Below are 27,789 nucleotides of genomic sequence, written 5' to 3'. Positions count from 1 at the left end.
CATCCTTTCCCTTCCCTTCCCCTCCCTGACTGGGGGTACCCTGAGGCCTGTTTCCACTTCTCCTTCTCCTCCTCCTCTCCTGGCTCTGCTGCCCTTCTGGCTGGCGGGAGGGCCCTACAGGACCCCAGGGATTCCAAGCAGCTGGGGCCAGCACTGCAGGGGGCAGGCAGGAGGCAGGAAAGGCTTAACCCTCCAGGTCCCGGCCCCCAGTGAGCCTGGCTCGGCATCGGCATCAGGCTCGGTCCTGTCTGGAGTATGAAACCTAACCCCACGCGGGGTTGCTGAGGGGCCCATGTCCATCGGTTGCTGGCTGGATTAGGAGGGTAAACAGATGCCAGAAGTCACCTGAATCAAGCCCCACTCTGAGGCACAGCACAATGGGTGAATGAATGCCGAGGGCCAGGGCTCCAGGGCCCCCCCAGGAATGTCTACACTGGCCATCTTCCCCCAGGGGGGCTCCAGGAGTTTCCAAAGCAGAGGAGGATCTGCAGGGGCCAAGTTAAGGGCAAGTTCTTCCTAGGTGGTGTATAGGCACAGGAGGGAAATTTCCGCCCTTCAGTTCATGAGCAAAGTTGGAGAAGGCAGCCCAGAGGAGGCTTGCAGAGGGTGACTTCTTGGATGCTGAGACATTCAAACTTCTGGAACCTCCCAGCTCTGCTGTCCTCAGAGAGGACAGAGAAACTCCCAAAGCACTCTTGAGGACCATCTCGTCTCATTCTCCAGAGATCAGATGTGACAACTGGATCAGAATGGAGAAGAGAGAGGTTTGCCCAAGATGACCCAGCAACTTAATCACAGCAACAGGACCGGGCCTAGTTCCCCTGAATCCCTCTTTCTGCTTTCCTATGCTGACAGCACTTAAGGCCTCCTATCTCATGTCAAAGATAGCCCCTGGGTCTCGTTTTTAGCAACGTGCACACTCAGGTTATTGCCAGGCTATGTTGACTCAAAAGACACAGAACCGAAACTTCGAGTGAGGTGATGCGTGGGAAGCTGACCTCTCCCAGGGTTTCACAAGTTCTGCTCACCACAAGGGCATGCCCCCATTCTATAGACTGGGCGAGTAAGGCCCAAGAAGGAAAAAGCTAAAGCTCCAGCCCCTTTGTACTCAGCCCAAGGAACTGAGGTGCACCTGGGGTCCAAAATTCAGCATGTCCCCAAATAGCCCACCAACAAGGAGGGGGTCTCTTAGCACTGACTTCGGAGAAGGGGAGCTCTGGAGGTCCTGGGGAGAGGCTGGAGTGGACAGGAGTCAGGGGCTCAAGCCCAAAGAGACCAGCGATGCTGGGTCCAAAGCAGGGAGAAATGGCCATAGTGGTAGAGACACCCCAGCCTTGCTCCGCCTGCCAGGGCCCCACTTACAGACACCCCCCCCCCCCCCAGAGGCTCCTTTCTACTCCCTGCTCCATTCCCTTCCTCAGAGGCAGGTCTGTGGCTTGGCTAGGAGCTCCAGGGACTGAGGGAGCACAGCAGCTGTGGGACAGGCAACATAGCTAAAAGCCGGCGGGCCATAGGGCCCCGCGGAGGAGGCCCCAGCAGGCGGACCAGGCTGCCCGAAACCTCCCAACGCTCCCAGCCTGTTGCTTATTCATTCAGAGTGGGAAAGCGCCAGCCCAGCGGCCAGCCAGTACCGGGCTGGCCATGTAAGGCCCCCAGGCAGTCCTGCCTGTCCGGTGCCCTGCAGAGAGCCTCGTGCAGCCCTGGGCACCGCCCCTGCCCTGCCCTGACCCCTTGGCCTCGAAATGCTGTCATCGGAGGAGCCGTCCCGCTCGGGACAAGGCCAGGATGGACAAAGCTAGAGCTGGGGCAGGCAAGGAGCCGTCCTGTCCTCGAGGCCGTGGGAAGAGAAGCACGTACAGGAGTACACTCCTGAGAGCCTCTCGGTCCACCAGGCCTCTGCAGAGGGGCCACCATGGCTGTAGCCCGAGCATGCTGGCAGCTGGGGGCCCTGGTGTGGGGCGCCTGCCTCTGCGTCCTGGTGCACGGGCAGGAGGCGCGGCAGGGGCAGGGCGCGGACCCGGGGCGCTGGCGGCAGCTGATTCAGTGGGAGAACAACGGGCAGGTGTACAGCCTGCTCAACTCCGGCTCAGAGTACGTGCCGGCCGGGCCCCAGCGCACCGACAGTAGCTCCCGGGTGCTGCTAGCCGGCGCACCCCAGGCCCCGCAGCGGCGCAGCCAAGGAGGCCCCCGGCGTCGGCAAGCCCCGTCGCTGCCCCTGCCAGGGCGCGTCGGCTCGGACACCGTGCGCGGCCAGGCGCGGCACCCGTTCGGCTTCGGCCAGGTGCCCGACAACTGGCGCGAGGTGGCCGTCGGGGACAGCACTGGCATGGCCCGGGTCCGCACCTCCGTCTCCCAGCAACGACACGGGGGCTCCGCCTCCTCGGTCTCGGCCTCGGCCTTCGCCACCACCTACCGCCAGCCGCCCTCCTTCCCTCAGCAGTTCCCCTACCCGCAGGCGCCCTTCGTCAGCCAGTACGAGACCTACGACCCCGCGTCGCGGACCTACGACCAGGGCTACGTGTACTACCGCGGCGGCGGCGGCGGTGGCGCGGGGGCGGCGGCCGTGGCCTCGGCGGGGGTCATCTACCCCTTCCAGCCGCGGGCGCGCTACGAGGAGTACGGCGGAGGCGAGGAGCAGCCCGAGTACCCGCCGCAGGCCTTCTACCCGGCCCCCGAGAGGCCCTACGCGCCGCCCCCGCCGCCGCCGCCGCCGCCGCCCGCCGACGGCCTGGATCGCCGCTACTCGCACAGCCTGTACCACGAGGGCACCGCCGGCTTCGAGCAGCCCTACCCCGACCCGGGCCCCGACGCGCCGCCCGCCGGCGGCGGCGCCTACGCCGCCGACCCCCGCCTCGGCTGGTACCCGCCCTACGCCAACGTGCCGCCCGAGGCCTACGTCCCGCCGCGGGCCGTGGAGCCTCAGCCCCCGTTCCGCGTGCTGGAGCCGCCCTACCTGCCGGTGCGCAGCTCCGACGCGCCCCCGCCCGGTGGGGAGCGCGGCGGCGCGCAGCAGGGCCGCCTCAGCGTGGGCAGCGTGTACCGGCCCAACCAGAACGGCCGCGGTGAGTACCGTTCCGCGCCCCGCCGCCCACCCTCCGGGGGCACGATCGGTCACGGTCATGGCCGGCGGAGCTGTTCCATGGGCCTCCCCTGAGCTAAGAAAGGAATTCCACAGCCACCGTGCGTCTCACCTCCCAACCTTCCCCGGGTCCTCTCATCGTTAGTGGCAGCATTTGACCAGGGAGGCCTGGGCTCTGACCCTGGCTTGATGGGTAGGGGCTGGAGGCCAGGCTTTGGGAGGAGGCACCTTCCAGACCTGGTTTGGGTCATCTGGGGACAAAGGGAAGGAGCCCTTCTCCCTGGCCCTCCCTCATTTCAGTCAGGGCACCCTTGGAGATGCCCCTGAGCCAGCCACACAGGGTGAAGCAGGGAGCATCAACATCAGAAAACTTCAGGGTCAGCAGGGTCCTAGGGGATGCCCCTGGAGGTGTGGCAAGGTCCCAGGCACTAGCATCTGTGAGCTTGGCCTGGTTGAGCAGGAGGTTAGGGAGGAAGCCCTTCCCCTAGGCAAGAGTCCAGACTAGATGACAGGAGTTCCTTCAGAGGGACACAGCCAGGGCCAGACTAGAGAGGTAGTGAGGCATTGGCCTGGGTGCAAAATTTAAGGGGATGTCAAAAAACTCAGTAATCAAGAAAAGTAATATTTTAATGGCATTTTTAGATCAACAATAATGCAAACATTAAAAAAACCTGTGATGAACAAAATATCCAGCCTTCAAGTAGAGTTAGTGGTGCCATGCCAAGCCCTATTGGAGCCTGAGGCAAACTGAAAGCTCAGAAATACTGATCCTGTCTTTATTTAAACTTTTGATATTTTGCTCATCACAGATGTTTTGGCACTAGCTTTGGTTTTTAAAAGTATTGCCTCAAATACTACTCATCTTGGTTCCTGAGTGTTTTGGCGCCCAGGCCAGTGTCTCACTCGTTTCGCTCAGCTCACTCTAGTCCTGGGCGTGGGGGAGAGTCCTGGGAGGGAGCTGCCGACAGGCCTCCCTTTTGGCATCTTTTGGGGGGAGAGGGGACGTGAAGACAGGACCTAGTCTAGGGAAGGCCCAAGCCATCTGTACGTGAGAACACAGCAAAGGGGCAGATTTCCTTCTTCAGATGGACAACTCCACACATGCTCTTAGCAGGCAGGCTACTGTGGTGAGGGCCCACTTGTGGTCTGGCCAAGGTTAGCTGACTGTTGGCCCATCTTCTGCTGTCCTAGAATTCCCCCTTTCCGCCTCTGTAGCTGCCAGTCCAAAGTCAGCTTTGGTCAAGGTTTTCCATGCAGTCCCCTGTGTGTCCACATCGCAACCCTGGCCTGCCTCCTTGAGGCGGCAGTCGGTGCCCCGATTCTCTGCTCGGCGCTGAGGTCGCTGCGTGGGACTCACCAGGGGAGGGCTGAGCCCTGCAGGGCCCAGGGGCACAGGTACACCGCCCACCCCCCTCCGCCAGCCTTTGCTACTCTGGCTCTGTCAGCACTGGGACTGCTGTCTTGTCTCCAGCCACACTGACCTGGGTGAGAGGCTGCCTCTTGGGGGTGGAGGTAAGGTTTCTGTCTCCCTAGCGGCAGCTGGAGCCCAAGGCTAGGGGTGAGGAAGGTCCACACTGGTAGCGCCCACTCCTTCACATCCCTGGCATAGCACTCAAGTTGGGTGCTGAATCCCACTTCGAGAACCTGCAGGAGCTCAGGACAGGAGCTGGGGGCGGCAGGGGACTTCTGTGATGACGAACATCCTCCTGCCCAGCGTGGCCTCACACACAGCTGGTCCTCACCAGGACCATCCTGCAGCAGGGTGCTTCATAGTTGTGCCTCATTTGCTCCTAGAGCTCCTTGGAGGAGAGGTCATCCCATCTAGAGGGAGCTAAGCTTTCACGGTGGCTCTTCTTAGAATACACAACCTCAGAGTGGGGCTCAGCCAGAAGTGCCCCACTTTCTGGGCAGGGGAGAAAACTGAGACCTCAGATGCCATAGAACTGCTGGCAGAGTCAGGCCTGGGACTCCCATCTGTGCTCCAAGCCAGTGTGTTTTCTAGGGCCCCCTCTTTGGCCTGACAGTTCTTAAAGTTCAGAGGCCACCGGCCAGGGCAAGGCCAAGTCTGGACTGGGGGTGCTTGGCGCTTATCAGGGCCTCTGGTCTTGCTCTTGAGCCCCACAGTTCATTTGGGGTTAAAGACATTTCCCCCTGAAGGTAGACTACCAGGCGCCCAGTGTGCTGGTATGCATCCAATCCAGGCCGTGCTCTGGGGGAGGCATAGCATAGGGGACACATCAGTGCTATGGTTGGGCAGGCATTAGAGGGATGAGCTAGGGGGGCCCACACAAGGGGCCTCCCCAGTCAGGGGCTAGGGGCTCAGAGAGGACTTCCCGGAGGAGGAGGTACCCATGCATTGCTGCAAGCGATGGCCATCAGCATCCTCCAGGTGCTCCTTCCCCTAGTCATGGAGGGGATGGTGGGAGGGAATCGGGGGGGGGGGGGATGGAGGGTACAGGCTAGTTTGGGGCTCACTGAGAAGCCAAAGAGGGAACAGTACCTTCTCCCCGATCATTGGTTCCCCCTCCCCACCCTGCTAGGCCCAGACCATGGAAAATCCCAGTTAAGAGAAGGCCAAGCCTTGTGCTTGAGATCAGACCCCCAGGCCCGGTGTGGGAGTCCAGGGCAGATTCTCCGGGACTGACCTCATTCCTCCTGGCCACACACCCAGGGGTCTGAGGCTGGGTGCTGGCAGCCTGTGTGTGTGTGGGCGTGGATGTGTCCTCACAACACCAAACACATGTGCGCACCGCCCACGTCCCTCCGTGTTTGGGCAGTTTCCAAGCGCCTGTCCAGAGCCCGGTTTATTCCTCTGGCGCCTTCACCCTCTTCCCTCCCACCCAGGGCTGGGGCTGCCCAGGCCTCCTGCAATACCATTGTCTCTGACTCTGAAACTTGTAACTGGAGAGAAAACCAGGAAACAGAGGCCCAGAGAGGGTCACATACTTCGCCTGGCTCTCGGCACATCCACGCAGAGGCCTGGAGGGTGACTGGTGGATTCCCGGGCCCAGCTGTGGCCCCTGCCTTTCCCTCCACCATGGCCAGGCCCTCCTCTCCCAGCCCCTTTTCTCTGCTCCTGCCTCCCCATAGCCTCAGCTTTTCTGAGCTGGTGGTCTTTGGGCTAAGCTGACTCCTGGTCCCAGAAAACCACAACTCTTCTCGCAGGGCTCCCCTTTCCAGCCCCGGCCTCATTCCCCGGCCCTGGCAACCCTGTGAAAGCAACGTGGAGCCGCCTCCCTGGCCATTCTCCCGGGGCATCGCTGATGGCTGTGCCAGCCTTGCCTGGCGCCGTCCTCCGTCCCTGTCCTTGCATGGCCAATCAGAGCCCAGGAGGAAGCTGGGGCTGCTCTCAGCCTGTCCCTGGCCAGGCCCTCTACATGTGGGGCGGATAAATCCTTGCAGTGTTGACCATATTATTCTCCCGCTCGAGAGAGTTTTAGAACTCCCGAAGGCCTTCAGGATAAAACTTAAATGCCTCAGCCTGTTGCTCTAGAACCAGAGGCATCTCTTTCCTTTTCTCCTCCCTGTCTCACGCCCCCACAGTCGCATGGGAACTGGGCTGCTCCTCAACCTGGATGTTTCACCTCTCTGCACACCCAGGGATGTTCCTAGGGTACTCCCCTCTCCATCCAGCGTCCTGCACTCAGGAAGCCAGACGGGGCCCCTTAGTCCCTGAGAGCAGCCCCAATGCCTGGCCCAGCCCCTACCCCCTCCCACGCCCCCCAGGCCACCTCCCGATCTCCAGGTCACCTCCCTACTTCCACAGGGCTTGGAGTAAATGCAGGGAAGGACAGAAGCAGACCTCTACCCAGAAAGTGTCCAGAGTTCAGGCCCCAAAGCAGGGAAGCTAATAACAACCCAGCCATTTGCTGAAGGGTACCCGCTGAGCTGGGTGGCTTAAATGTGCAATTTCATTCATTCTCACAGCCCCCTGGAAAGGTAGAGGTTATGCTCCTCTGGCACAGATGAGAAAACTGAGACCTAGGGAGGTCTCACCGCTGTGCCGCTGAGCCAGAATTCAAACCGAGCCCGTCGTCTCTGCCTTGCACGGAGATGACCCCAGGAGGACCCACACTCCACCTATGAGCGGGGGGTGGGGGTGGGGTGGGGGGCAGGGAGAGAGCCTGGGCCTCCTCCACCAGCTCTCCGGGCCTCAGTTCCTCCAACTGCAACCCGGGGACAGAGAATGACACTAGCGTTTGTGGGCACTTAAACATCACCCTTCGTCACTCCCGCAGCAGCCCCACCAGCCAGCTACTGCCCTTTGCCCCGTCTCATAGATAAGGTGACAGGCTCATTTGCTGATTATCACACGACCTCTTAGTAGTGAAACCAGGATGGCGGTCCCATCCTGGGTTCTTAACGGCCATACGTAATTTTTTAAAATGTTGTGTATTCTTGCTTATCCCGCACTCCTCATTTATCCACTCATTCATTTGGTACTTCAACAGAGATGTGACTGTCTGCTGTGTTCCAGGCACTGTGGTGACAGGGTGACAGGTGACTTGCAGAGTGGATCTGCAAGGCCCTGGACGCAAAGAGTCCCTTCTCGGCGTGGTGTCCACAAAGCCTTGCAATTCTCAGTGCAGATTCCAGGGCATTTATTTCACAAGCACTTCTGTCATGCTCACTAAGTGTCTTATACTCTTCCTGGAGCTTCAGGATTAGAGGCACTGAATCCTCAGGACAACCCTGGGTATCATTCATCCCCATTTTGTAGATGAGTAAACTGAGGCCCTCAGAGGTTAAGTGACTTGTCCAAGGTCACATCACTGGTGACCGGTAGAGCCGGAATCACAGCTCAGCCTCCCTTCTTCCTTCCCTGGGGTTGCTTTGGGTGCTCCTTCAGGAGGAAATGGAGCCTTCAGGCCGAGGAAGCTGTTGTAAAGGCTCAGGCGAGCTGTGGCAACAGAGGGGCCTGGGTCCTCTTCCTGCTCCCTGTTTGGCAGTTGAAGGTCACTAGTGTCGGAACAAACAAGTTGTGTCCCAGGCAGCCTCGGCTCAGGCAGACTTCCTGTCTCCTCTGTTATCATCCAGTCGTAAGGCCACATCCTTTCTCCCCTGCTCTCAAACCCCCCATCCCTGCAAAAAGAGACAGTTCCTATTCTAAATAATAATAATAGCCGCTGATATTTCTTGAGCGCTGACTATGCCCCAGACACTATGCTAAGCACTTTTTTTTCTTTTTTTTTTTTTTTTCTTTTTCATTTAATCCCCCCAGCAACCCTGTGAGGTAGAGAGTATTATCACCGCCATGGTGCAGACCAGGACTAGGCTAGAGAAGTTCACAGTCCCTCATCCAAGGACCCCAGCCGACTCTCTGGGAAGGGTACGGCTCCTTGTCCATTGTTTCTCTCAGGTCTACACCTCCTGGAAAGCCAAAATTTGGACGTCTGCCTCGAGTTCGCAGGCCCCACACAGCCTTCGAGCAGGGTGGGGCGTCATCAGAGCCTTACGGGCACCAGGCTGCGGCCACACTCGACCTGGGAGTTCTGGCCTCTTGTCCCCCCTCCTCCTTCTCCCCTAACCCCGGGGAGCCCCCATCTCAGTGTCCCCTCATCTCTGGAGGGGCCCCCCCCACCCCCGCCAGCAGCCCCGGCCTGAGTCCACCCCACTCGTGTCCAAGCCGGGAACACATGGGAAACTCCCCAGGGCAGTGTTGGAATGGCAGGAGAGGAAGGGAGGGAGGAGGCGGGTGGGCCGCCCAGGCAGCCCACACCTGCTTCCAATTCCCGTGCCAGGCATTCCTGCGGAGCGGCAGTGGGCTCAGAGGCCGGAAGGAAAGGCTGGGTCTTGTCGCCTCCCCTGCTCTGACCTAACAGCCTCCTCGCCGCAGGCAGCCGGACCCAGAGGGCCTTTTTTGTACGGATTCGGGATCACAGGGCTAGGGTTGGGCCCGGGTCCTCTCCCCCTTGCTGACGGGCACCCCGGAACTGGGCATTTTAGTGCCACCTAGAAATGAGGTGTCGGAACGCCAGAGCAGGAAGGGACTCGGGTGGGGAAGGCTTTGCCATCAGAGCCTCAGGAGACAACCCATCCTTCCTCCTGCTTGTAGACCACTGGAACCATGAGTTTTCCAACCCCAAAGCGGATCCTTTGTCAAAAGAAAGGACTTTTGGAGTCAGTCCCAGCCTTTGCTTGGTAATGAAGTCTGCTCGTGCAGGCAGATGCTGCCAGACCCTGCAGGTACTGAGGCATGTGCTCGCCGGGGCACACAGGTGCCAGGCCCCGAGCTGGGTACAGAGAAGTCAGGGGTGCGTCAGACCCAGCCCTGTCCCCTCCGAGATCTCGGCCCAGCAGCCAGAAACCAGGCTACGGGGTGCAGGGGCCCAAGCCCACCGCTAGCTCACCCGTGTCTCCAGCCCCCACCTGCCGTGCACCCACCCCCGGACCCACAGCTGGGTGGCGGGTTTCTCATGAGGAAACTCATCCATTCAAGAAATATTTATGGGTTGTCTTACTGCATGCTGGGCACGGTCTAGAGCTGGGTCTTCATTAGTGAAATGAAAGGGACAAAACCGTTGCCTTTGTGGACATTATATTTTCATGCACAAACATAATAAATAGGTAAAGAATAGAATGTGGTGAGCACTGATAAGATCTGGAGCGGGAGGGGGGATGAGCAGGTTGCCGGTTAAGGTCGGCCTCAGGAAGGTGACATTGGAGCAGAGACTTGAAGGAGGCGAATGAATGAAACACGCAGCAATCAGGAAGGGCATTCCAGTAGAAGAAACAGCCAGTACAAAGGCCCTGAGGCAGGAATTCCTGGGGTGGGGGTAGGGGGGTTCAAGTGTGTTCCCGGTTTGCTCACAGCAGAGTAGCCCAGGAGTTAGGGGCGTGATAGGAGGCAGGTCAGAGAGGTAACAGGACCCTGGAAGACACTGTGAGGACTTGGGCTTTTACTCTCTATCCGCTGGAGAGCTACTGCAGGCTTTGAGCTGAGCAGGGACATTTAAACAAGGTCTCTGACCACTAGGCGGGGATGGGCAGTGGGGAGGCTGGCAAGAGGCTGGCTGGTATAGAGATCGAGGCGGAGGTGACAGCGGCAGGCAGGGCGGGAACGACGGTGGGGGGGGGGGGTAGTCAGATTCGGGATCTATTTTGGAGAGGAAGCTGATGGGGTTTCCTGATGGGCCGGATGTGGGGTGTAAGAGAAAGACAGGGGCCAGGCGTAAGACAAAGGCGTGTAGCCTGCACAGCAAGGTCGCGGCTGCCATACGCTGAGATGCGAAGGCGGTGGCTGAGCAGGTTTTGTAAGAACGACGAAAGTTCAAGTCCCTGTGAAGGGTCTGAGAGGCAGGGAGGGACCCAGGGGACAGAAGCACCCACAAAGACTTCTGGAGGTAGGGGCAGGGGGCACCCCGCCGGCCTGCAGGGGAAGGGAGGGCAGCAGGGGCGGAGGCTGTGTTCACACGGAGTAGAGTGTGAGGGGGTGAGGCGTGCAGGGAGGCAGCAGAGGGAAAGGCGGCTGACCTCCCCAAAGGTGAATGTCCGCCTCCTGCCAGCTCAGCCCCAGCCTGTTCCCATTGTCACTCATCTGAACGCACAGCCCCAGATCCCCTCCTCGGAGTTGGGCCCTGCGGCAGGGAGGAGTGAGGACTGTCTCTCCCAGTCGAGTGGGGGGCAGCAGACGTGAGCTGGCAGAGCGGTGGTCAGGACTGACAAGGTAGGCTTTGGGGCCTGAGGACTGTGTGCCCCTGCAAGGCTCTGGGTGCGTGTATAAGCCCGGAATTCCAAGATGAGACACCGTGGTGTCAGAGGCCAGGGGCAGAAGAGGTCAGGTTTGCTAGCGAGTTGCCTCCTGACCCTGCGGGCTATGAGATCTGAAAGGCCGGGTGAAGGCCAGACCACAAAAGGCCTCAGCTGCCACCCTGAGAAGTCTGGGCTTGATTCTGTAGGCAGTGGGGACCCACTCACTGCAGGCTCTGGGCCTGGCTTTATGGCTCTCGTGGCTCCTTCTCCCGGGCCGGGATCGCCCCTTCATGGTAGGATGTGGCGAACCCCACAGCCACCTCGCCGACCTGCTCGCCACACAGGGGTGGCACCACCGGACCGACCCTGACAATTTAATGTCCTGATTATCAGATGATGATTTCACAGGGCTGGGAGCTGCCCGCCTCCACCCCGGAGGGCCTGTCAGCTCATCTCTGTGTGAGCTTGCTGCTTTCCCTACCTAAGGGCTCCTCTGGAGTCTGGCTGCTGAGCCAAAACATCCTGCTGCACACATATTTCACAACCCACTGACCGGTTCCTGCTGGACATTGTTTATCCTCCAGCCCCAGGCTCAAGAGATTAGGGCTATTTTGCATTCCACTTTCCTTCATCTGCTTCTTGTGAGCAGGAGGCCTGGGGAGGAAAGAGTTCAAAGGAGCTGAGGTTTATGGAACCCACAGAAAGGGGCAAGCCAAGAGGGAAACAGGTGAGGTGTGGGCAAGGGACAGGAATGTAACCACAGGCCCTCTGCACTGGGCAGCCTCCAGGAACCGCTGAGCAGGAGGGAACAGATTTCTCATGAAGCAGGAAGGATTTAGGTCAGACAGTGGGAGAATTTCCTGGCTGCTGAAGTATCGTCTGTAGAGGTTGTGAGAGGTCTTGGGCGCTTGCCCGAGGCTGGGGAATAGACCAAAGAGCTCCTGAAAAGTCTTTTAATCTCCAAGTGTTTTGGGAGCCATCAAACTGCTCATGGGCAGGTTAGGCTAGTGTGTCCATAGTCCAGATGGGGAAACTGAGCCTAAGGAAAGGGAAGGGACTGTACAATGGGGGATTGGATGGGACGGCAAACTTGCCTTCCGATGTCTTTCCAGAGAAGGTCCCAGCCAAGTCCTGCCAGGGAAGAGGGAGACGGGCCTCAGCTTCCCCCAGGCTGGCATGTAGGTCAGCTTGGGGTGGGGAGCATGGCCGACTGTCCAGAGCACCTTGTGAAGGGGCCCTGGATGCCCACTCAGAAGAAGCTCCAGGGACAGAGCAGGAATGCAGAAGATCCTTATCCTCGGCTCTGTGTCTTCCCTGCCCTGGAGGGTCTGACGGGGTCCCCTCCAAGGCTGCCTGCAGCATGGCCTTGGGACCTGATTCACCTATGCCCAGCCCCTCCCCGGCCGAGCAGCAGCCCGGCTTCAGCTACCCCAAGGGCCTTTACTGCCCTCTGACTCAGTGTCCCTCTAACCCTGGCCCAGACCCTGGTGCAGCCTGAATCCCTATGTGCCCAACCCCCACAGTCAGCACATTGCTTCTGGGGAAGGGTGCCCAGGACTGGCCCAGAGCTCCAAAAGGCCTTGAGTAGGATAGAGAATGAGCAGAGCTGGATAAATGGAGGCAGTGAGGCCAGGAAAGGACCCAGTCCTGCCTCGGGTCATGCAGAAAGTCTGTGACAGAATAGGGTAAGAGGCCAAGCTCCTGTCTGCCTCCTGGGAGCGGAAGGCAGGATGCTGTTGGTGACCAGGGACTCCTTGGGTAGCCTGGGCAGACCGTACAGCCACACTTTCCATGGTTGGCCCCATCTTGGGTGTCCAACCCAGAAGACTGGCCATATTGGCCACGGAGGGTGCACACTGTGGAGTCCTATTTAGCAATGACAAATAATGAGCTAGGTAGATCTTAAAGGTTTATACATTGACTGAAAAATCAAGAAACAGGATGAGACTGTGAAACAATACCATTTATGTACTTGAAGGATACATACCCACCCCCAACACGGTGCAGATTTTATACAGAGACACAGATGTTCAGGGACATATCTGAAGGTCAGGGGTGATGATGAAGCTTAAAAAGAAATGTTATTCTGGGGCACCTGAGTGCCTCAGTCAGTTAAGCATCCAACTTCAGCTCAGGTCATGATCTCACAGCTTATGAGTTTGAGCCCCACCTGGGGCCCTGTGCTGACAGCTCTGAGCCTGGAGCCTGCTTCGGATTGTGTCTCCCTCTCTACTCCTCCCCCACTTGTGCTCTGTCTCTCTCTCTCTCTCAAAAATAAATAAACACTAAAAAAATGTTATTCCAAAAGGGGGAGCCTTGTGTAGACCAGTGATAATGGTTTGTTTGCTCCGAAATGAGAATTATGCTTAATTCAGTCTCTGCATTTAAAGAAATGGGGGTGTCTGGGAGAAGTTCCCACTGGAACCCACTCTATAGAATCTCCAGTGCTGGGTCCAAGGGTTGCATGATTCCATATATTCTGGATAAAAGGTTCCAGGCCCTCCTCAAAATTGTATCTCCACGACTGAGGGTTCTCCTGCCTTCCGAGTAAGCCTTACCCTCTCTCTAGAGACTTCCTTTTAAAATGCACACTTTTGGGGATGGGGGATAAGCACATGGTCCAGTTATAACTGTCTTTCACTCCACATTGGCCACCCTGCCTGGAGGGCCTGGTTGTACCCCATAAGCCAGAAACGGCAGACCAGTCCCCTATTCCTGCATCCGCGAGCCCCCGCTCAAGCCTTCCCTCACCCCCTTGTGACAACACATGGGCTGCCCCCCAAGTCCCGGCCCTTGGGGGCTGAGATCTCAAGCCTACAGGTCCCACTGCTGATGGAATGCCTCCTGGGAGAGCAGGCGGAGAAGGAGGCATTGTTCCTTCCTAGAGAAACATGCCAGCTGAGGGAAGGGCCTGGGGTTCCCAGGGGATCCCCTCCTCTGAAAGGCATAGGGGGACCCAGCCTGAATTCCCAAGGCTACTTTCTTTCCCAGCAGCTTCCCCCAGCGTGACAGAGGTGGAGTATGGCCAGGGGAAGCCAGTTAGGGGAGTCACAGGACCCCTGTGATGATCGGAGATACAGAACAAAGAAGATAATAGGAGTGATTCCGTTTAAGTTCTAGAAAAGGCATAACTGTCTAAGGTGATTGAAAAGCAGATCAGTGGTTACTTGGGGTGGTTGGGGGAGGAAAGAACTTACTGGGAAAGGCAGGACAGAACTTTCAGGGATGATGGAAACAATAATTAGCTTGATGGTCGTGGTAGTCACGCTGTGTATACCATTTGTCAAAACTTACCAAACTGTGCATCTTAAATCTGCATTTGACTGTGTATAGATTATACTTCAAAAAAGTTCATTTGTATAAAAAGAGTGCTAAGTAGAGTCCTAGGAGGGGGTGGGGAGCTCCTCCTAGGGCTGCTGCAACTCGCTGTGCCACCATGGGCAAATTCATTGCCCTCTCTGAGCCTTGGTTCCCTCCAGCACCTCCATGTGCCCTGGTGCCTTGCAAGGAACAGGGTAAAATATGAAGTATTAAGCCACTAACCACTAAAGAAACTTGCCTGACAGAGGCCAATGGGACGGGGCAGTTAGTCAGCCCCAAAGCATGGTGGGTTGCCTGCTTAGGGCGTGAGTGGCATCCAGTGCAGGATCTGGAGGGAAGTAGACACAGGTAAATACGATGACATCTAATTATCGATCAATACAGATCCAGCGGGGAGACAGGAGAAGTATGTGAGCCTGGAATGTCACTGCCAGTCAAGGGAGACTTCTTGGAGCAGAAGGCACCCGTGTGAATCTGAGATTCCTCAACAGTAAGAGGAAGATGGTCACCTGTGGCCAGGGCCAGGGCTCAGATTGTGACCAGCAGCTCTGAGCTGTCTGTCCTTAGTCTTCCTCCGGAATCCCCACAGGTAGATGCTACAGGTGCCCCTCCCCCCATGGCTTTGGAGTTTACAAAAAACAAAACAAAACAAAACAAAAAACACCTCCACCCACTCAGTTATAACCAACAAGGATTAATGATGTCAAAGCAATTCCCTAAAAATGGTTGTGAGTACAGAGTTTTTAGTCCATAATCTTGAGGTTCCGAGTTGTTGATAGGTGTCAGACCTCAGTGTGTGGCCAAAATTAGGGCTCAGTATAGGAGCAGGGTCGGGGCTCAGTCACAGGCCAGGAGTGGCACCAGCCCTCGCTGGCCCTGAGTACTTCTGGCCTCTTCCGTAGCTGGCTTTTCTAACTTCCCTGGACTGCACAGCCACTCCAATGGAGTGGCCTAGAGAGGAAGGGTCGGGCCAGAAAAGCTTTGAGGAGCCATCTGTGCATTGTTTATTGAAACCGGGCCTGGGGTGGGGGAGGCAGGCCGTCTGGCGCCAAATACTGGATCTCGTGAGGCTTCGGGCCCAGCTAACCCACCCCCACATGTTGCTATGGGAAAGGCACTTTGATGATGGGGAGAGGGACCATTCCCGTCTTCCTCACCTCCCCCGCCCCCCCCCACCCCACCAGAGGCTTCCGGGGACCAGAGCGCGAGAACCAGCTTGGCACCGAGGTGGGCCCTCGCTTTGAGGGCCCTAGGATCCCTTGGGAAATGACTGCAGGCATTCCTGGAGCTTGAGTAATGGGACCTAGGCTGGCCAAGACGGCCCCCCTCAGCCAGGAGCCACCTCATCCTCACCCACCCTTGTGCTCCAAGCTTCTTCTCCATTCCGAGTAGGTGAGATCACGCTGGCTGCCTGGACCAGGCTCCCGCATGAGGCCCAGGCCCAGGGTGAGCGGGGCTGGGGTCTGGAGCCCAAGGGATGTGTGTGTGTGAGGGTCTGCCTCACCTTCGGGACCTGGAACCTGACAAGAGGGTTTTGGCAGCAAGAAGAGCGGCCGGAATCCGGTCTGTGTGACTCAAGTCCCCGTACCTTACTTGTCCCCCAAGAGCAGAGAGCTTGAAAGAAACTAAGCAACCTGTAGGCTCATGTCATTGCTTATCTGCCAGGATCCCCGAAGCCTGAGGGTGAGGGGACAAAGAGCCCCCGGCTCGCAAACCCTGAAGTCAGTGGCCAAGCTGGGATGGAGCTGAAGGCTCTGGAGTGCCCCCTGCCCACCTCCTACCCCGCCCTGCCCCCACCACTCCCGCACGCCCGGCACCAGATCAGATCTTTCCTTCTTTATTCCAGTGCGGAGACGGTCTAGACACCTGAGTTTGGTTTCTGCTAATTCCTAATTACGCTCCCTGGGGCCAAGTTGTGCGCAGACGTGGGGGAGGTGCAGGGTGGACAGATCCCTGGCTCTAGCGTGTCCCAGGGTACAAGTGATCACAGGAGCTGAGCAGACTCCCGACTTCCCTGGGTCCTGCAGGGGAGGAAGCCGGGCCCCTCAGGTTGCAGGCCAGAAGCTGCAGACAGGGGAGGGTGCGGTCAGGTCTGGGGGCCGATGGCAGGAAGAAAGGAATCCTGAAGAAGGTCGGGCTGGGCGCCCAGTCCGAGAATCCCGCCCTGTCAGCAGCCTGCTCTGGGGATGTGTTTTCCCACTAGCCTTTCCCTTCCTGTCCACCCCACTTGTGCCAACCAGCACTTACCTGGCCCTGCCCATGAGCTCTCTGGGACCCACCAGGGCTCTCCTGGTGGTTCAAGAAGAAAGAAAGCTGTCTGCAGACGGGGGCTGGGGTCCGGAGGCCTGGGGAACAAGGACAGGGAGGCAGTGTCCGGAAATTGCTTGCTTCAACTTAGTCCTGCCTCCAGGCCCTTGTTCGTGCTGGTTGCCCTGCCAGGAATACCCTTTCCTCTTCTCTAGCTCACCAAACCTTATCCTGCCTCCCAGACCTCGCTCACGTCCCAGCTCTTCCAGGGGGCGCTCAGAGGCTCCCACAGCATGGAGCTCCCCCACCTCTCTGGCCCACACCTGAGCCCAGGGGAAACAGTTCCAGTCACACCCCTGGCTCAGGTTGGGAGGCTTCCTGGAGGAGGCGACAGCCTGTGTAGAGGAAGGAGAACAGCAAAGGGTGCTTGGGGCTGGGGAGGTCTCTGGGCATTAGCTGTGGCCAGCCTGACACCCCTCGATGCCAACTCTTTCCCCCACCTCCATCTACCCCACTCCATCCCCAGGTCTCCCTGACTTGGTCCCGGACCCCAACTACGTGCAAGCATCCACTTATGTCCAGAGAGCCCACCTGTACTCTCTGCGCTGTGCTGCGGAGGAGAAGTGTCTGGCCAGGTAAGGAGGTGACGATGAAGCATGGAATGTCCGGACAGGCTCTGGGTCTCACCCTGAGCCTGTGCTCATGCCAGCCAGGCTGCCTACAGTCTGAATGACCCTGGCCAAGCCTCTGAGCCTCTCAGGACCCTGACCTCTTCATCTGTGAGCCTTGCCTGCCCACAGGGAGTCAGGAAGAGAAGGGAACAAGCGAGCATTTCTGTATAGGTCACTATACAAGGAACTTTACTGGGGCATTTAATCTTCACTCCAGCTCTGAAAGTATGAAGTCGCCCCAGGCGACTGGGGAGCAAAGAGAGGAACTAAAACTTTTCCAATCTGAGCTGCCTCACGAGAAGGTGCTCCCACAAGGACCCAGGGAAGTCCAATGGGGGAACGAGCCTTCAGGATAGAGGGCAGGAGTACAGAGCCCTCTCCAAGGAGGACAGGTGTGGCTCTCCAGCAGGGGCAGTGGGCGCGGGTGACAAAGGGGCCCCAGTTATGCGTGGCAGTAGAGAGACCGGGAAAGGAGACCGGTTTGCAAGAACCGGAAGGTGAGCACAGCCAACTCTCCATTATTCCTGGGCGTCTCTGCCTCCTGCAGCCCTTGCTTCTGAATTTATTAACGGTGAATATTCTGTTCAAATACATATGCTTTGGGGACATCTCCCTGTGCTAAAAGAATCTGTTAGAGATTACATTGTCCTGACTCGTTTGTTGACATCTCTCTATGTTGAGAACATCTATTTTTCTTAATTACTTGCTGCCTTCCCCCTCCCCCCCCCCCCCCCCCGCTTTGGAGTCTTTATTTACTTTCACTTTTCAGTATCTGGGAAGCCCTTTGGAATTTCCACATTTTCCCACTTACGGACTTGCTAGTGCACTGCCACTCAGTAGCTGACCACAAGGCCTTATCTGTCTGTCACGGGATAAGACGCTTACACCAGATTGTAACTTCACCCACCGCTTCCTAGGTCCAGAATATGTTGCCCTTGATCGTGGGTGACCAAAAGCACGGAAAATGAGACTGCGGATAAGGAGGTCCACTGTACCACTCCGCTGGCCTGCCCAGTCAGGTCTGGTCTCCCCTCAGTTGTCCGTGGGAAGGGAGCATAATGATCGTGTTCCTGCTGTCACCAGTCCCTCCAGCAGTGGGCACCTGACAGCCTGCAAGGCAGTCCACTGAAGCTGAGTTTTGAGGAGTTTGAGTCAAAGCTAAATTATCACCCCATCTTCATGAAGCACCCTGTGGGCCCAGACCCGAGCTCCCAGATGGGCTGGGGAAGAGGCAGCCCGGCCCCCTGTCCTGGGCCACTGGAGAGCGGCCCCTCAGCCGCCCCGATGACAGGACCCAGTCACAGAGAGTGGGAGGAGAGCTGGCGTGAGTGGCTCATGGTCAGAGGAGGAGAAAATGGTCAGAGGAGGAAAGGCCAGCAAGGGCCGAGGTGGCAGAGGAAGCTGGGCGTGGGGCACAAAGCTAGAAGAGCCAGCAGAACTGAGGCCTGGGATGGTGGGGCTCTCCGGGATCACGGGCGGTGTGGGCTGCAGGCAGGGCCCAGACCAGGGAGGGGACGTGCTCCAAGTCTCACCGCGAGTTTGTGGCCAAGCCGGGCCTAGAACCTAGACCCTGATGGGTTCCCACGGTGTGCCGGGCTGAACAGAAGGGCAGGATTTAACTGAACAGAGGGAAGGAGGATGTTTTGTTCCAACCCAGACACAGACAGATTCCAAGCCTCCCCCAGACAAGGCCAAGGGCCTTACGTCCTGGCAGACAGGAGCCTGCACCGCCTGTTGTGCAGACATCCTCTCAGAGAGAGCTGATCCCCACAACTGGCCACCTCCTGCCTCTGGCTTTAGGACCCAGACCTTAATGAGTGCCAGGGGAGTGCCCCTGAGGCCGGCCTGGACGATTATCAGCAGCACTCTGACGAAGGGGGGGAGCTCCAGTCAGCCCTTCTGCACGTGTGTGTCTCTGTCTGCCTCCCTCCCCTCGCTGCTGTCCCTCACGCCTCTCCTCCCCCTCCCTTTCTCTTTTCACAAAGCCCATGTCAGCTGGGAATTGGGGGTCAGCAAGCAAATTGTGAGCAGGCAGTCTGCCTCAGACCTGTGCTCCCCAAACAGAAAAGGGCAGACCGTTGTTCCAGAAGCCACACCGTCAGGGAAAGGACCTAGTCACACCGACCTAGCTCAGAGGAGCATGTGGCATCAGGCTGTGCCATAGGCAGTGCTGTTAGAGCTCACAGGCCATCAAGGGTCTTCTTGGTGGGGCAATCAACTCAGACTTCCTGGAGGAGGGAGCCTGTGTCGCGCTTAGGAGGCTGGGTGAGTTCTGGGTCCCACGAACAGCAGGGGCAAAAGTATAGATTAGCATGAGTGAAGTGCGTTTTTGAGAAACAGTGTCTGAAGCTGGAACCCAGAATGTGTGGGGGAGCAGCAGGGCAGACAGGAACGGGAAAGTGAAGAGACTCTGACATGGAAGAGCCCGAGACTGTGTCTTAGTCCTGCACCTGAGACATGGCGTACTCTGGTCAACAACCGGGGCCCCATCCAGAGGAGGGACCACTTACCAGAATCTCCTGGATGGGGCCATTCTTAAAAAGCCCTCCAGAGATATCGATAGGTCCCCCCGCCCCCAGAGGCTGTCCGCCACCGAGAGTCACCTGCAGATGAGATTGTCATCGCCAGACCAGACGCTGCTTTGGAAAGACTCCGCTGGCAGCTGCCGGCCACAGGGTGGAAGCCGCCAAGGAGGGTACAGCCAAGCCCGTGTGGTCGGGAGAGACGGGGAGAGACCTGAGCCCCAGCCTCAGTACAGGGAGTCAGTTGTGAGGACGGTCAGGGACAGGTCAGCTGGCTCTCGGCGTTGGTGACACGGCACCCAGCCCCACCCCGGTCCCCCACCCTGTCCCTGCAGCACGGCCTACACTCCCGAGGCCACTGACTACGACGTGCGGGTGCTACTCCGCTTCCCCCAGCGAGTGAAGAACCAGGGCGCCGCGGACTTCCTCCCGCACCGGCCACGGCACGCCTGGGAGTGGCACAGCTGTCACCAGTGAGTGGGGCCCTCTTCTCCCCCATAGGTGCCCGGGGAGGGGCAGGGGCTGGTGGGAGGGCCCGGGTGGGGCCCCCTCCTCTCCCCCCCCCCCCACCGCGTATGTGCTCGGGGAGGGGCAGGCGCTCCCGGGAGACAGTTGCTGCCACGGATCCACCACTGGGGCAAGAGTTCCTTAGCAAAAGCTAGACTGCAGGAGGGGGACCTAGGAGGATCCGTCTTAGGGGACAGAAATGTCTGGAGTACGGGGAATTGCCCGAGGGAGGCTGGTACAGGTGGGAGCCCAAGAAGGACGCGAGGAATCCTGAGGGGGTGCCCTCCCAGGGGACCTGGCCAGGTGGGGAGGCCCAGAGACACTGCCCTGAGAGACACGGGGAACCAAGGAGCCCCAGGAGCCCAGACTGGTCAGGAGGCGGTGTCACAGGAAGCCCAGGGGTGACTAGGCCCCCTTCTTTCCCTCCTCTTGTCCTCTGCCAGACATTACCACAGCATGGATGAGTTCAGCCACTACGACCTGCTGGATGCAGCCACAGGCAAGAAGGTAGCCGAGGGCCACAAAGCCAGCTTCTGCCTGGAGGACAGCACCTGTGACTTTGGCAACCTCAAGCGCTACGCATGCACCTCTCACACGCAGGTCCGGCCAGGCGAGGGCACCCCGGTGGGGACACGGGAGCATGGGGGTGAAGCCTGCCCAGGGGAGTGGGGCCAGGGGGGACCAGGGAGCAGAGAGCGATGTCCAGCTGGAGACGGGTCAGCGCCAAGGCTCCACTCAGCTCCGTCAGAGCAAGGGTCTTCTCACGGGTCATCAGGCCACTACAGGGCCCCCCACCCCCTCCCCTGTGGGGGCCGCCCACCCCCTCCCCTGCCTGGGCCCCTCCCTGCATTGCCTCCCAGGTGTGCTGCCCAAGGAGAGAAAGGAACATTGCAGCGAAACGTAGATGGCGTGGTGTTCCATTGCCTGGTTGTCCACCCAAATCCACCTTTCTATCAGTCTGTCCAAACATCCACCGAGCGTCTATCTGTCCTGCCCCTCTGTCTCTTCATCCAGTTCTCCATCCATCTCTCCAGCCATCCCCCTCCTTCAGTCCCTTCCGCCTGGCTATTAGACCTCCCTGTTGTCTCTCTGGTCCATCCACCCACTGGTTTCAGAAGGGACACACCCTGGGGCACCTGGGTGGTTAGGTCGGTTGAGCGTCTGACTCTTGATTTCAGCTCATGTCATGATCTCACGGTTCTTGGGTTTGAGCCCCGCACCCGGCTCTGGGACTCTCTCTTTCCCTCTCTCCCTCTCTCTCAAAAATAAAGAAATAAACTTTAAAAAAATAAAAAAAAAAAGGAGGGACACACCCACTCTGAACAGCTACCCCGGGCCAGAGGAAGGTGGGGCCAGGCTGCTGGAAAGGCACAGGGTGGCACCCCAGCCTTGATCCTGTCCCCTCTTCCCAGGGCCTGAGCCCCGGCTGCTATGACACTTACAACGCGGACATCGACTGCCAGTGGATTGACATAACTGATGTGCAGCCCGGGAACTATGTCCTCAAGGTGGGCCTCCTGGTCTGGGCCACTCCCCCTACTATTGCTTGTGCTCAGTGCCCCTGCCTCTGGGATATGCTTTAGCCACTGGGGCACCCCCTCCTCCCCCAGCTGCTGAGGTGGCATCCTGGACATCAACCTGGAGTGGGGGTCTCCTCTTCCCCCTGGAGGCTCTTAGCCTCAGGCCGACAGAGCCTCTCTTTCCATAGAGACACCAAGGCACCTTCGGCCCAGGTGCGGTGATGCTACAGGAGGCAGTGACACTGTCTTCCCTAAGCGACAGAGGATTTGAAGTGCGGTGCACCCCCCTGTCTGCAGACAGGGCAGGCTTTGTGCCATCTGGAAGGGGACCCTGCCATTCTCTGAAGAGACCCTCCACTCCTCACAGTGACCCCTGCAAGGCCCAGGGCTCCTGTGACCAAGAGTCCCTTCTGGCCTGAACCCCTCCTGCAATGAATGCTACTCCAGAGCCACTTCCCTGGGGGTGGGGTGAGAGTGGGTAGAAAAGCATGTTAAGGGCACACAGCCCCATGTGGTACATCCATGCAGGCTGTGCTGGGGCCGGGGCATCGCGGTCTCACCTGGGGAAGTCGAAGGTCAGCCTCCTCTGTGAAGGTGCAAAGCAAAGGTGGGGAACCATGCCACCAGGGCCCCTGGACCCGCAGCTCCACACCCCAGAGCAGCAAAGACAGAGCTGTGAGCAGTGACGACGGGCTTGGGAGGTGCTCTAACCTGCATGAACACAGCCTGCCGGGAAAGCTGCATTCAGAACACAGCAACCCGGAAGCCACTGGTTACAGTCCGGTCCCAAGCACCTCCCAGCAGGCTCAGAGGCCCCTCTGCTCAACTCACCCAGGGGCCAGGGTTCTTCTCCTTCCCTTGGTTCATCCACTCACCAGACATGTACAAAGGACCCTCTGAGTTCCAGGCACTAGGGACTGGAACCGCATAAGTAATGCACAATTCCTGCCCTTGGGGAGTGTAAAGGATTTAAAAGTAACATGTTCTTCCATGTTCTGCAAATATTAGTCTGGGTGTAGCCTACCCCAGTGAAGCGCCCCCTCCCCAGTTAATCCGACATTTAGAAGGCTTCCTGTGTCCCAGTGGTTCTTCAGACAAAAGGCGCGGGTGGGCCATCATCTCACTGAGCGTCAGGTTCCCCAGCTCCAGGGCGGGAGATGCCACCTGGCAGCAGACAACCCTTCCATCGGTCATGTAGACAGGCATGGGTGGTAACAGGGTGCCAGCCTCAGACTCAGGAGACCAGCCTTGGTATCCCTGCCCAGCCCCTGCCCCCCATTTGCTGCTGTGTTCCCTGGGGCAGTGACTCAACCTCTCTGACCCTGAGTGCCCAGTGGAGGGCCCACCTGGCCCAGGCCCTGGCTCCGGGGAAGCTTCCCACATTCCTAAAAGGGTGATCTGGCGATGTTTTCTTTGACCACGAGTTGTCTCTTCTTTCCTCTCTCTCTTTCCATGTCTCTCCACCAGTGTGGCTCTGTCTCCGTATCTCTTGGTCTTGAGGGGTCTTCCTCCATCGTCCTATATCCTTCTGTCGTCTGTCTCCTCCACGTCTGTCTGTCTGCGTCTCCGGGACCTTCCCTAATGACCAGGTGAAATGCAGCCCCCTGACCAGGTCCCTTTGCCCTCTGCTCCCCTTCTTCTTCAGGTTCACGTGAACCCGAAGTATATTGTTTTGGAGTCTGACTTCACCAACAATGTGGTGAGATGCAACATTCACTATACAGGTCGCTATGTTTCTACAACAAACTGCAAGATTGTCCAGTAAGTGCACACCCACCATCCTCCCCTCCCCAGCCCCTTTTCTACCCTTGAGGTCGGGAGTGGGGGGGGGGGGTGGCCAGGGAGTGGCAGGCAGGGCTGCATGAAATACACAAGATACCTGTGCTTTGAGTCACCTTCCTAGCCAAACCCAGCTGTGGCTGGGCCCAGCCCACAGGCTAAGCAGGAGGAGCCTCGTCCATGCCAGCCCCAGGCTGAGTGCTCGGGGTGGCCTGCTGATCTGGGGCCAGATTGTGTGGCTCCAGGTGGGAACCAGCAGGAGGCAGCATAATTGGGTGGAAGTCTGCAGTCCTGCCACTGAGGCTTCCTCGCTCTGTGACCATTGGGCAGGTCACCTCACCTCTCCGAACTACTTTTCGCAACTACAAAATAGGCCCTTCCCCTGTAGGCTTGTGAGACTGAAAGATTGAAAGGCCTGATGTCTGCGGGTTGGAGAATCCTTCATAACGGTGCTCAGTGAATCGGTGCTCAGTGAATCGTTAGTGGCCTTATCAAGTGGATTGAGTTAAACAGCCCCGAGTTAGAACTGATACTGGCTGGAATGCGCTTTCATCCACGCCTGGGCCCAGTCGTAGGGGAAGCTGATGCACTCTGGCCCAAGCCTTTGGCGGGGTCCTCAGTTGCCACTTTGCAGAGGGACCCTCTGCTTACAAACTCGCAAAGAAACCCCACCCCACCCATGTGAATTTAAAATGATCAGACCACAGCAACTCTTTTCCACTTAAAAACAAACAAACAAAAAGCCCAGGAGTTGCTTTAGGCCATCAGCTGGGTGACAAATGGCAGAGATTCCAAGGCCCAGAGAGTCAGCATATGCTTATCAATGATTGACAGGTATGAAGTTTAGCCTGTGACCAGGCTCAAGGCTCAGTGTGTGACAAGGGGCAGGTCTCGGTGTGTGACCAGGATTAGGGCTCAGTGTGTGACCAGGGTCAGGGCTCAGTGTGTGACCAGGATTAGGGCTCAGTGTGTGACCAGGATTAGGGCTCAGTGTGTGACCAGGGTCAGGGCTCAGTGTGTGACCAGGATTAAGGCTCAGTGTGTGATCAGAGTCAGGGCCCATTTAGATACAACCCTTTTACCCTTGGCTGCTACCATTAAGCTAACTGTTCACACACACCACCCCCACCCCCACCCCCACCCCCACCCCCACTACACCACGTATGCTAAAAATGAGAACAGCAGCCTCTAGTTGAATACAGAGATCAGATTCCTCATAAATTGAATTTGATCAAAATTGTCAAGGTCACAGAGTCTGTCTAAAACAACTGACTCCTGCCCCATCCCTGGCAACTTGGCTCTCTCATAGGCCTGGGTTTCTGACCTCCTTCCTCCTCAGGGCCTCTCTTATTCAGCCATTCCCAGTTCAGGGGCCATCTCAGTGGTAGAGGGCCTCTGGGAAGCAATTCTGGGGAAGGAGAAAGAGGAAGGAAGGAAGGAAGGAAGGAAGGAAGGAAGGAAGGAAGGAAGGGGCACATAAGAAAAAAGGGGGTCGAGGGACACGCAGGGAAGCAGGGAGCCTGCATCCCTCTCTTGTCCTGCCTGCTGCTGGGAAAGGTGGATTGAAAAGCATCCCGTTTTCCGGTGATGCCATGAGCTAGGCCCCTCAGCAGGGCAGACAGAGAAGCAGCCCCATGCACCCCTCCAGCTCCCCTGGGGCCTGTGGGCCAGGGAAGGCTGAGGCCCTTCTTTCCAAGCCCTTTACATAAGTGCTTGGAAAGGCTCAGGTCTTATTAGAGCGTCTCTGCTACCCTGACCGCAGGCGGGCGGCCGGGCCAGCGCACAGGAAGCCGGACGCAGTGTTCCCAGAAAGGCCATGGGACTGACGCCTGTGGGTTTCGCTCATGTTTCTGAAAAGGAAGAAGGAGGCTTTTTTGAAAAGTACTGAGTTAGAAAAAAAAAAAAAAAGTATTTCCAGACGGTAGCTGCTCTACTAATGGCCTAGAAAACACTGTGGAACTCGGGGCATGGAGAGGGGGTGGTGCAGAGACCGCGCCCTGGGTGGGTCGGTGAGTCCATGAAGCCCCTCTTCTTGAAGCTGGGGCCTCCCGTCCCAGGGATCTGGGCTGTGGAAGGGGAGCCCTCAGCTTGGGAGGCAGAGGTGGGCTTGCTGACAGTCGAGTGAGGGGTCCTGCCCTGCAGCCTACCACTGCCCCGTTCTCTTTCTTTCCTTAGATCCTGATCTCGGAGAGGATGGACACACGGCCAATGTCCCCACTTCCCAAAGCCGGCCCGGCTCCCCAGGAAGCCTCCTGCCAGGACAGACCTGGCCCCGAGGGGCCCAGCCCCCACCCACAGGCAGGGGCAGCTGGAAGCCACGGGCATCCCTCCCTGCCGGCCTCAGGGAGCAAACGCAGACCGAAACCACAGGGATTCCGGATGCCAGGCCCAATTTTGTACTTAACTCTTCTCTACAACGTTATTTTGTCGATGGTTGGTTTTTATTTTTTGTATTTTGGCCTTACCACAGAGCAAGATTGCCCAGGCCCCGGGCTGAATAAAACAAGGTTTTTCTACTCTGTGGTTCTGCATGTGGCCTGCCGGCTGGACTGGCCAAAGCAAAGTTGGGCTCAGGGGACATCCTCGGGCTTCTTCCTTCCCCTAGCAGAATGTGGAAATGGCAGCCGCCACCTTCCAGGACCACAGCTTGACCAAGAGGGCATCCAGCCCGGTGTGGAAACCCCGTGGGTTTATCCCAAGGCCAAGCCCACAGTGTGGGAAGGGGCCCACATCCCTGAGAGAGGGGTCCTGGCAGGATGGGGTGGGCAGCTCTAGCCCACTCACCCCTCCTCGGGGTCTCCTTCCTCTGCCTCCCCTCCTCCTGCAGCCTTGCCATCCCCCCCCACCCCCCACCCCCCACTTTCTCCCACAGTCACTCACCCTTCCGGCCACCTACTGTCTTACTCACATATTGAGTTCCAACTGAATGCCGGGCCTGTGCCGGGGCTGAGCATCCGTCTTGCTCTGGGGCAGTTCACAGGGCAGGGAGGAGAGTGCTCACCACACCTAGTGAGACAGCCCCGGGGAGATGGTAGAAACTTCTGAAGGCAGGTGGCATCTCCCAGGAAGGGAAGGGACGAGAATCTACTTGGCCGAGGGGAGTCCGGGCAGGAAGAAGCAGAAGGAAGGCACCTCCCCTCGGTCCCTCCCACGAGCCCTTGGGCTGTCTCGGCTGGCCCCTGCCACCTGCCACCTGCCGCTGCTGCCGGCCTCCTCCTTTCCTAGGGGATTAACGCTAGTGAGAAAGGGCAGGGCACTTGGTCCAAGAACCAGGGCTCTAGGGTCCAGGGCCAATTCTCCTGCTCACTGGCTGGGTGACATTGTGAAGGGCATTGTGGAGAGGGAGGGCTTCTCGGAGCCACACAGTTCTAGAAGGGTCCTGGCCCCAGCCCACTGGAGCCCTTGGACCACTCCCCAGCCCAGTCAGCAGGACGGGGTGAAGCATGGCTGCACCCTCCCACCTTCCCCGACTGAGCCGTGAGAGGCTTCAACTCTCCCCTGGCACAGGGTGGGTGCTGAGACCCTGCCCCTCTCTGTGAGGGGCTGGAGAAGCCTGTCATCCAGGGGTCCCCCCATTCTGCTGTATTTCTTGCCCACGTATGCCTCAGGGATGTTGTCTGGTTCCAGCCCCACCCCTCTCCTTTCTAGGTGTCCCCAGGAGTGAGCAAGGGAGGTCTCAGACAAGGTCCCCAATTCCAGACAGAAGGACCCTATAAGGTAGAGTCAAAAGTCCCCAATTTCCGGGTCAGACGGCTGAAGTCCAGAATGCGAGCCTGTCTGAGGCCACGGGTGAGTTCAAACCAGACCCAGTGCCGGAACCCATGCCCTAACCCAGGCCAGGGCCGCATGCCAGGTGTGTTCGGGGGGGTATATCTGTGCTTTCAGCTCAAGAAAGGCCCCTGGGATGCACAGTGCTCAGGGGCCGGGGGGTTGCTGCTCTCCAGGGACCAGAGGGTTGAGGAGCATCACAGCAAGAGGAGCAGGATTGCCTTCCCCACCTGAGCCCGAAAAGGGTGATTGCCTGGAATCCTTCACATTCCAAGAAAACGCTATGGGGTTTGACCGGTCAGTGAGGGCCTCAGTGCCACACAGGGTCCCTCTTGGTCCCTGGCAATGTTTGCGTGCCCCACCTGAGCTCGGCACTCAACCCCCTCCCAGGGGGGAAGAAGGGAGACCTGGTGGGTGAGCCATGACTCTCAGCACTTCCCTCCGGGGGTTCACAAAGCCGAGGGTCTCCACCAGCACATCTAGGCACTCACATGCAGGAAGCCACCTAGGTTGCAAAGGGCGTCCCGGACACCTGCCCAGTACCCCCCACCCTGGGCTTGCTCAGCGCCCATGCAGAGAAGCTTACGACTCTCAGATGACGCTGTTAGAAACATCTCGAGGCACAATGGGCTTCCCTTCAGCCTCCTCTTAGGTCGAGGCCACAGAATGTTAGGTACTAACAA

The 27,789-nt window shown here is 58.3% G+C and overlaps 1 protein-coding gene across 2 annotated transcripts; it reads left to right on the top strand.

The window, feature by feature from the left end:
• Positions 1–1,516: 1,516 nt before the first annotated feature.
• Positions 1,517–25,854, top strand: LOXL1 (lysyl oxidase like 1). 2 transcript variants are annotated; one of them, XM_023255067.2, is made up of 7 exons: positions 2,730–3,062; positions 16,866–16,974; positions 19,868–20,005; positions 20,483–20,639; positions 21,452–21,547; positions 23,205–23,320; positions 25,514–25,854. In XM_023255067.2, the coding sequence occupies exons 4-7, from the start codon at positions 20,496–20,498 to the stop codon at positions 25,518–25,520; spliced, it is 363 nt and encodes a 120-aa protein (XP_023110835.2). In that variant the 5' UTR covers positions 2,730–3,062; positions 16,866–16,974; positions 19,868–20,005; positions 20,483–20,495; the 3' UTR covers positions 25,521–25,854. The 2 variants fall into 2 exon arrangements, with proteins under 2 accessions (XP_044914979.1, XP_023110835.2); XM_045059044.1 differs by lacking the exon at positions 25,514–25,854 and having other exon boundaries at positions 1,517–3,062; positions 23,205–23,324.
• Positions 25,855–27,789: the final 1,935 nt, after the last annotated feature.

Source organism: Felis catus, chromosome B3 (assembly GCF_018350175.1).
Source record: "Felis catus isolate Fca126 chromosome B3, F.catus_Fca126_mat1.0, whole genome shotgun sequence".
NCBI lineage: Eukaryota > Metazoa > Chordata > Mammalia > Carnivora > Felidae > Felis > Felis catus.
Note: the sequence above shows the minus strand (reverse complement) of the source record. Positions and strands in the feature narration are given on the sequence as shown.

Bases quoted from the DNA above. Each gene is read 5' to 3' on its own strand.
- LOXL1 (XM_045059044.1), top strand. From the start codon at position 1,913: ATGGCTGTAGCCCGAGCATGCTGGCAGCTGGGGGCCCTGGTGTGGGGC. The intron at 16,975-19,867 runs GTAAGGAGGTGA...CTGTCCCTGCAG, and splicing joins GAGGAGAAGTGTCTGGCCAG to CACGGCCTACACTCCCGAGG. The intron at 20,006-20,482 runs GTGAGTGGGGCC...GTCCTCTGCCAG, and splicing joins GAGTGGCACAGCTGTCACCA to ACATTACCACAGCATGGATG.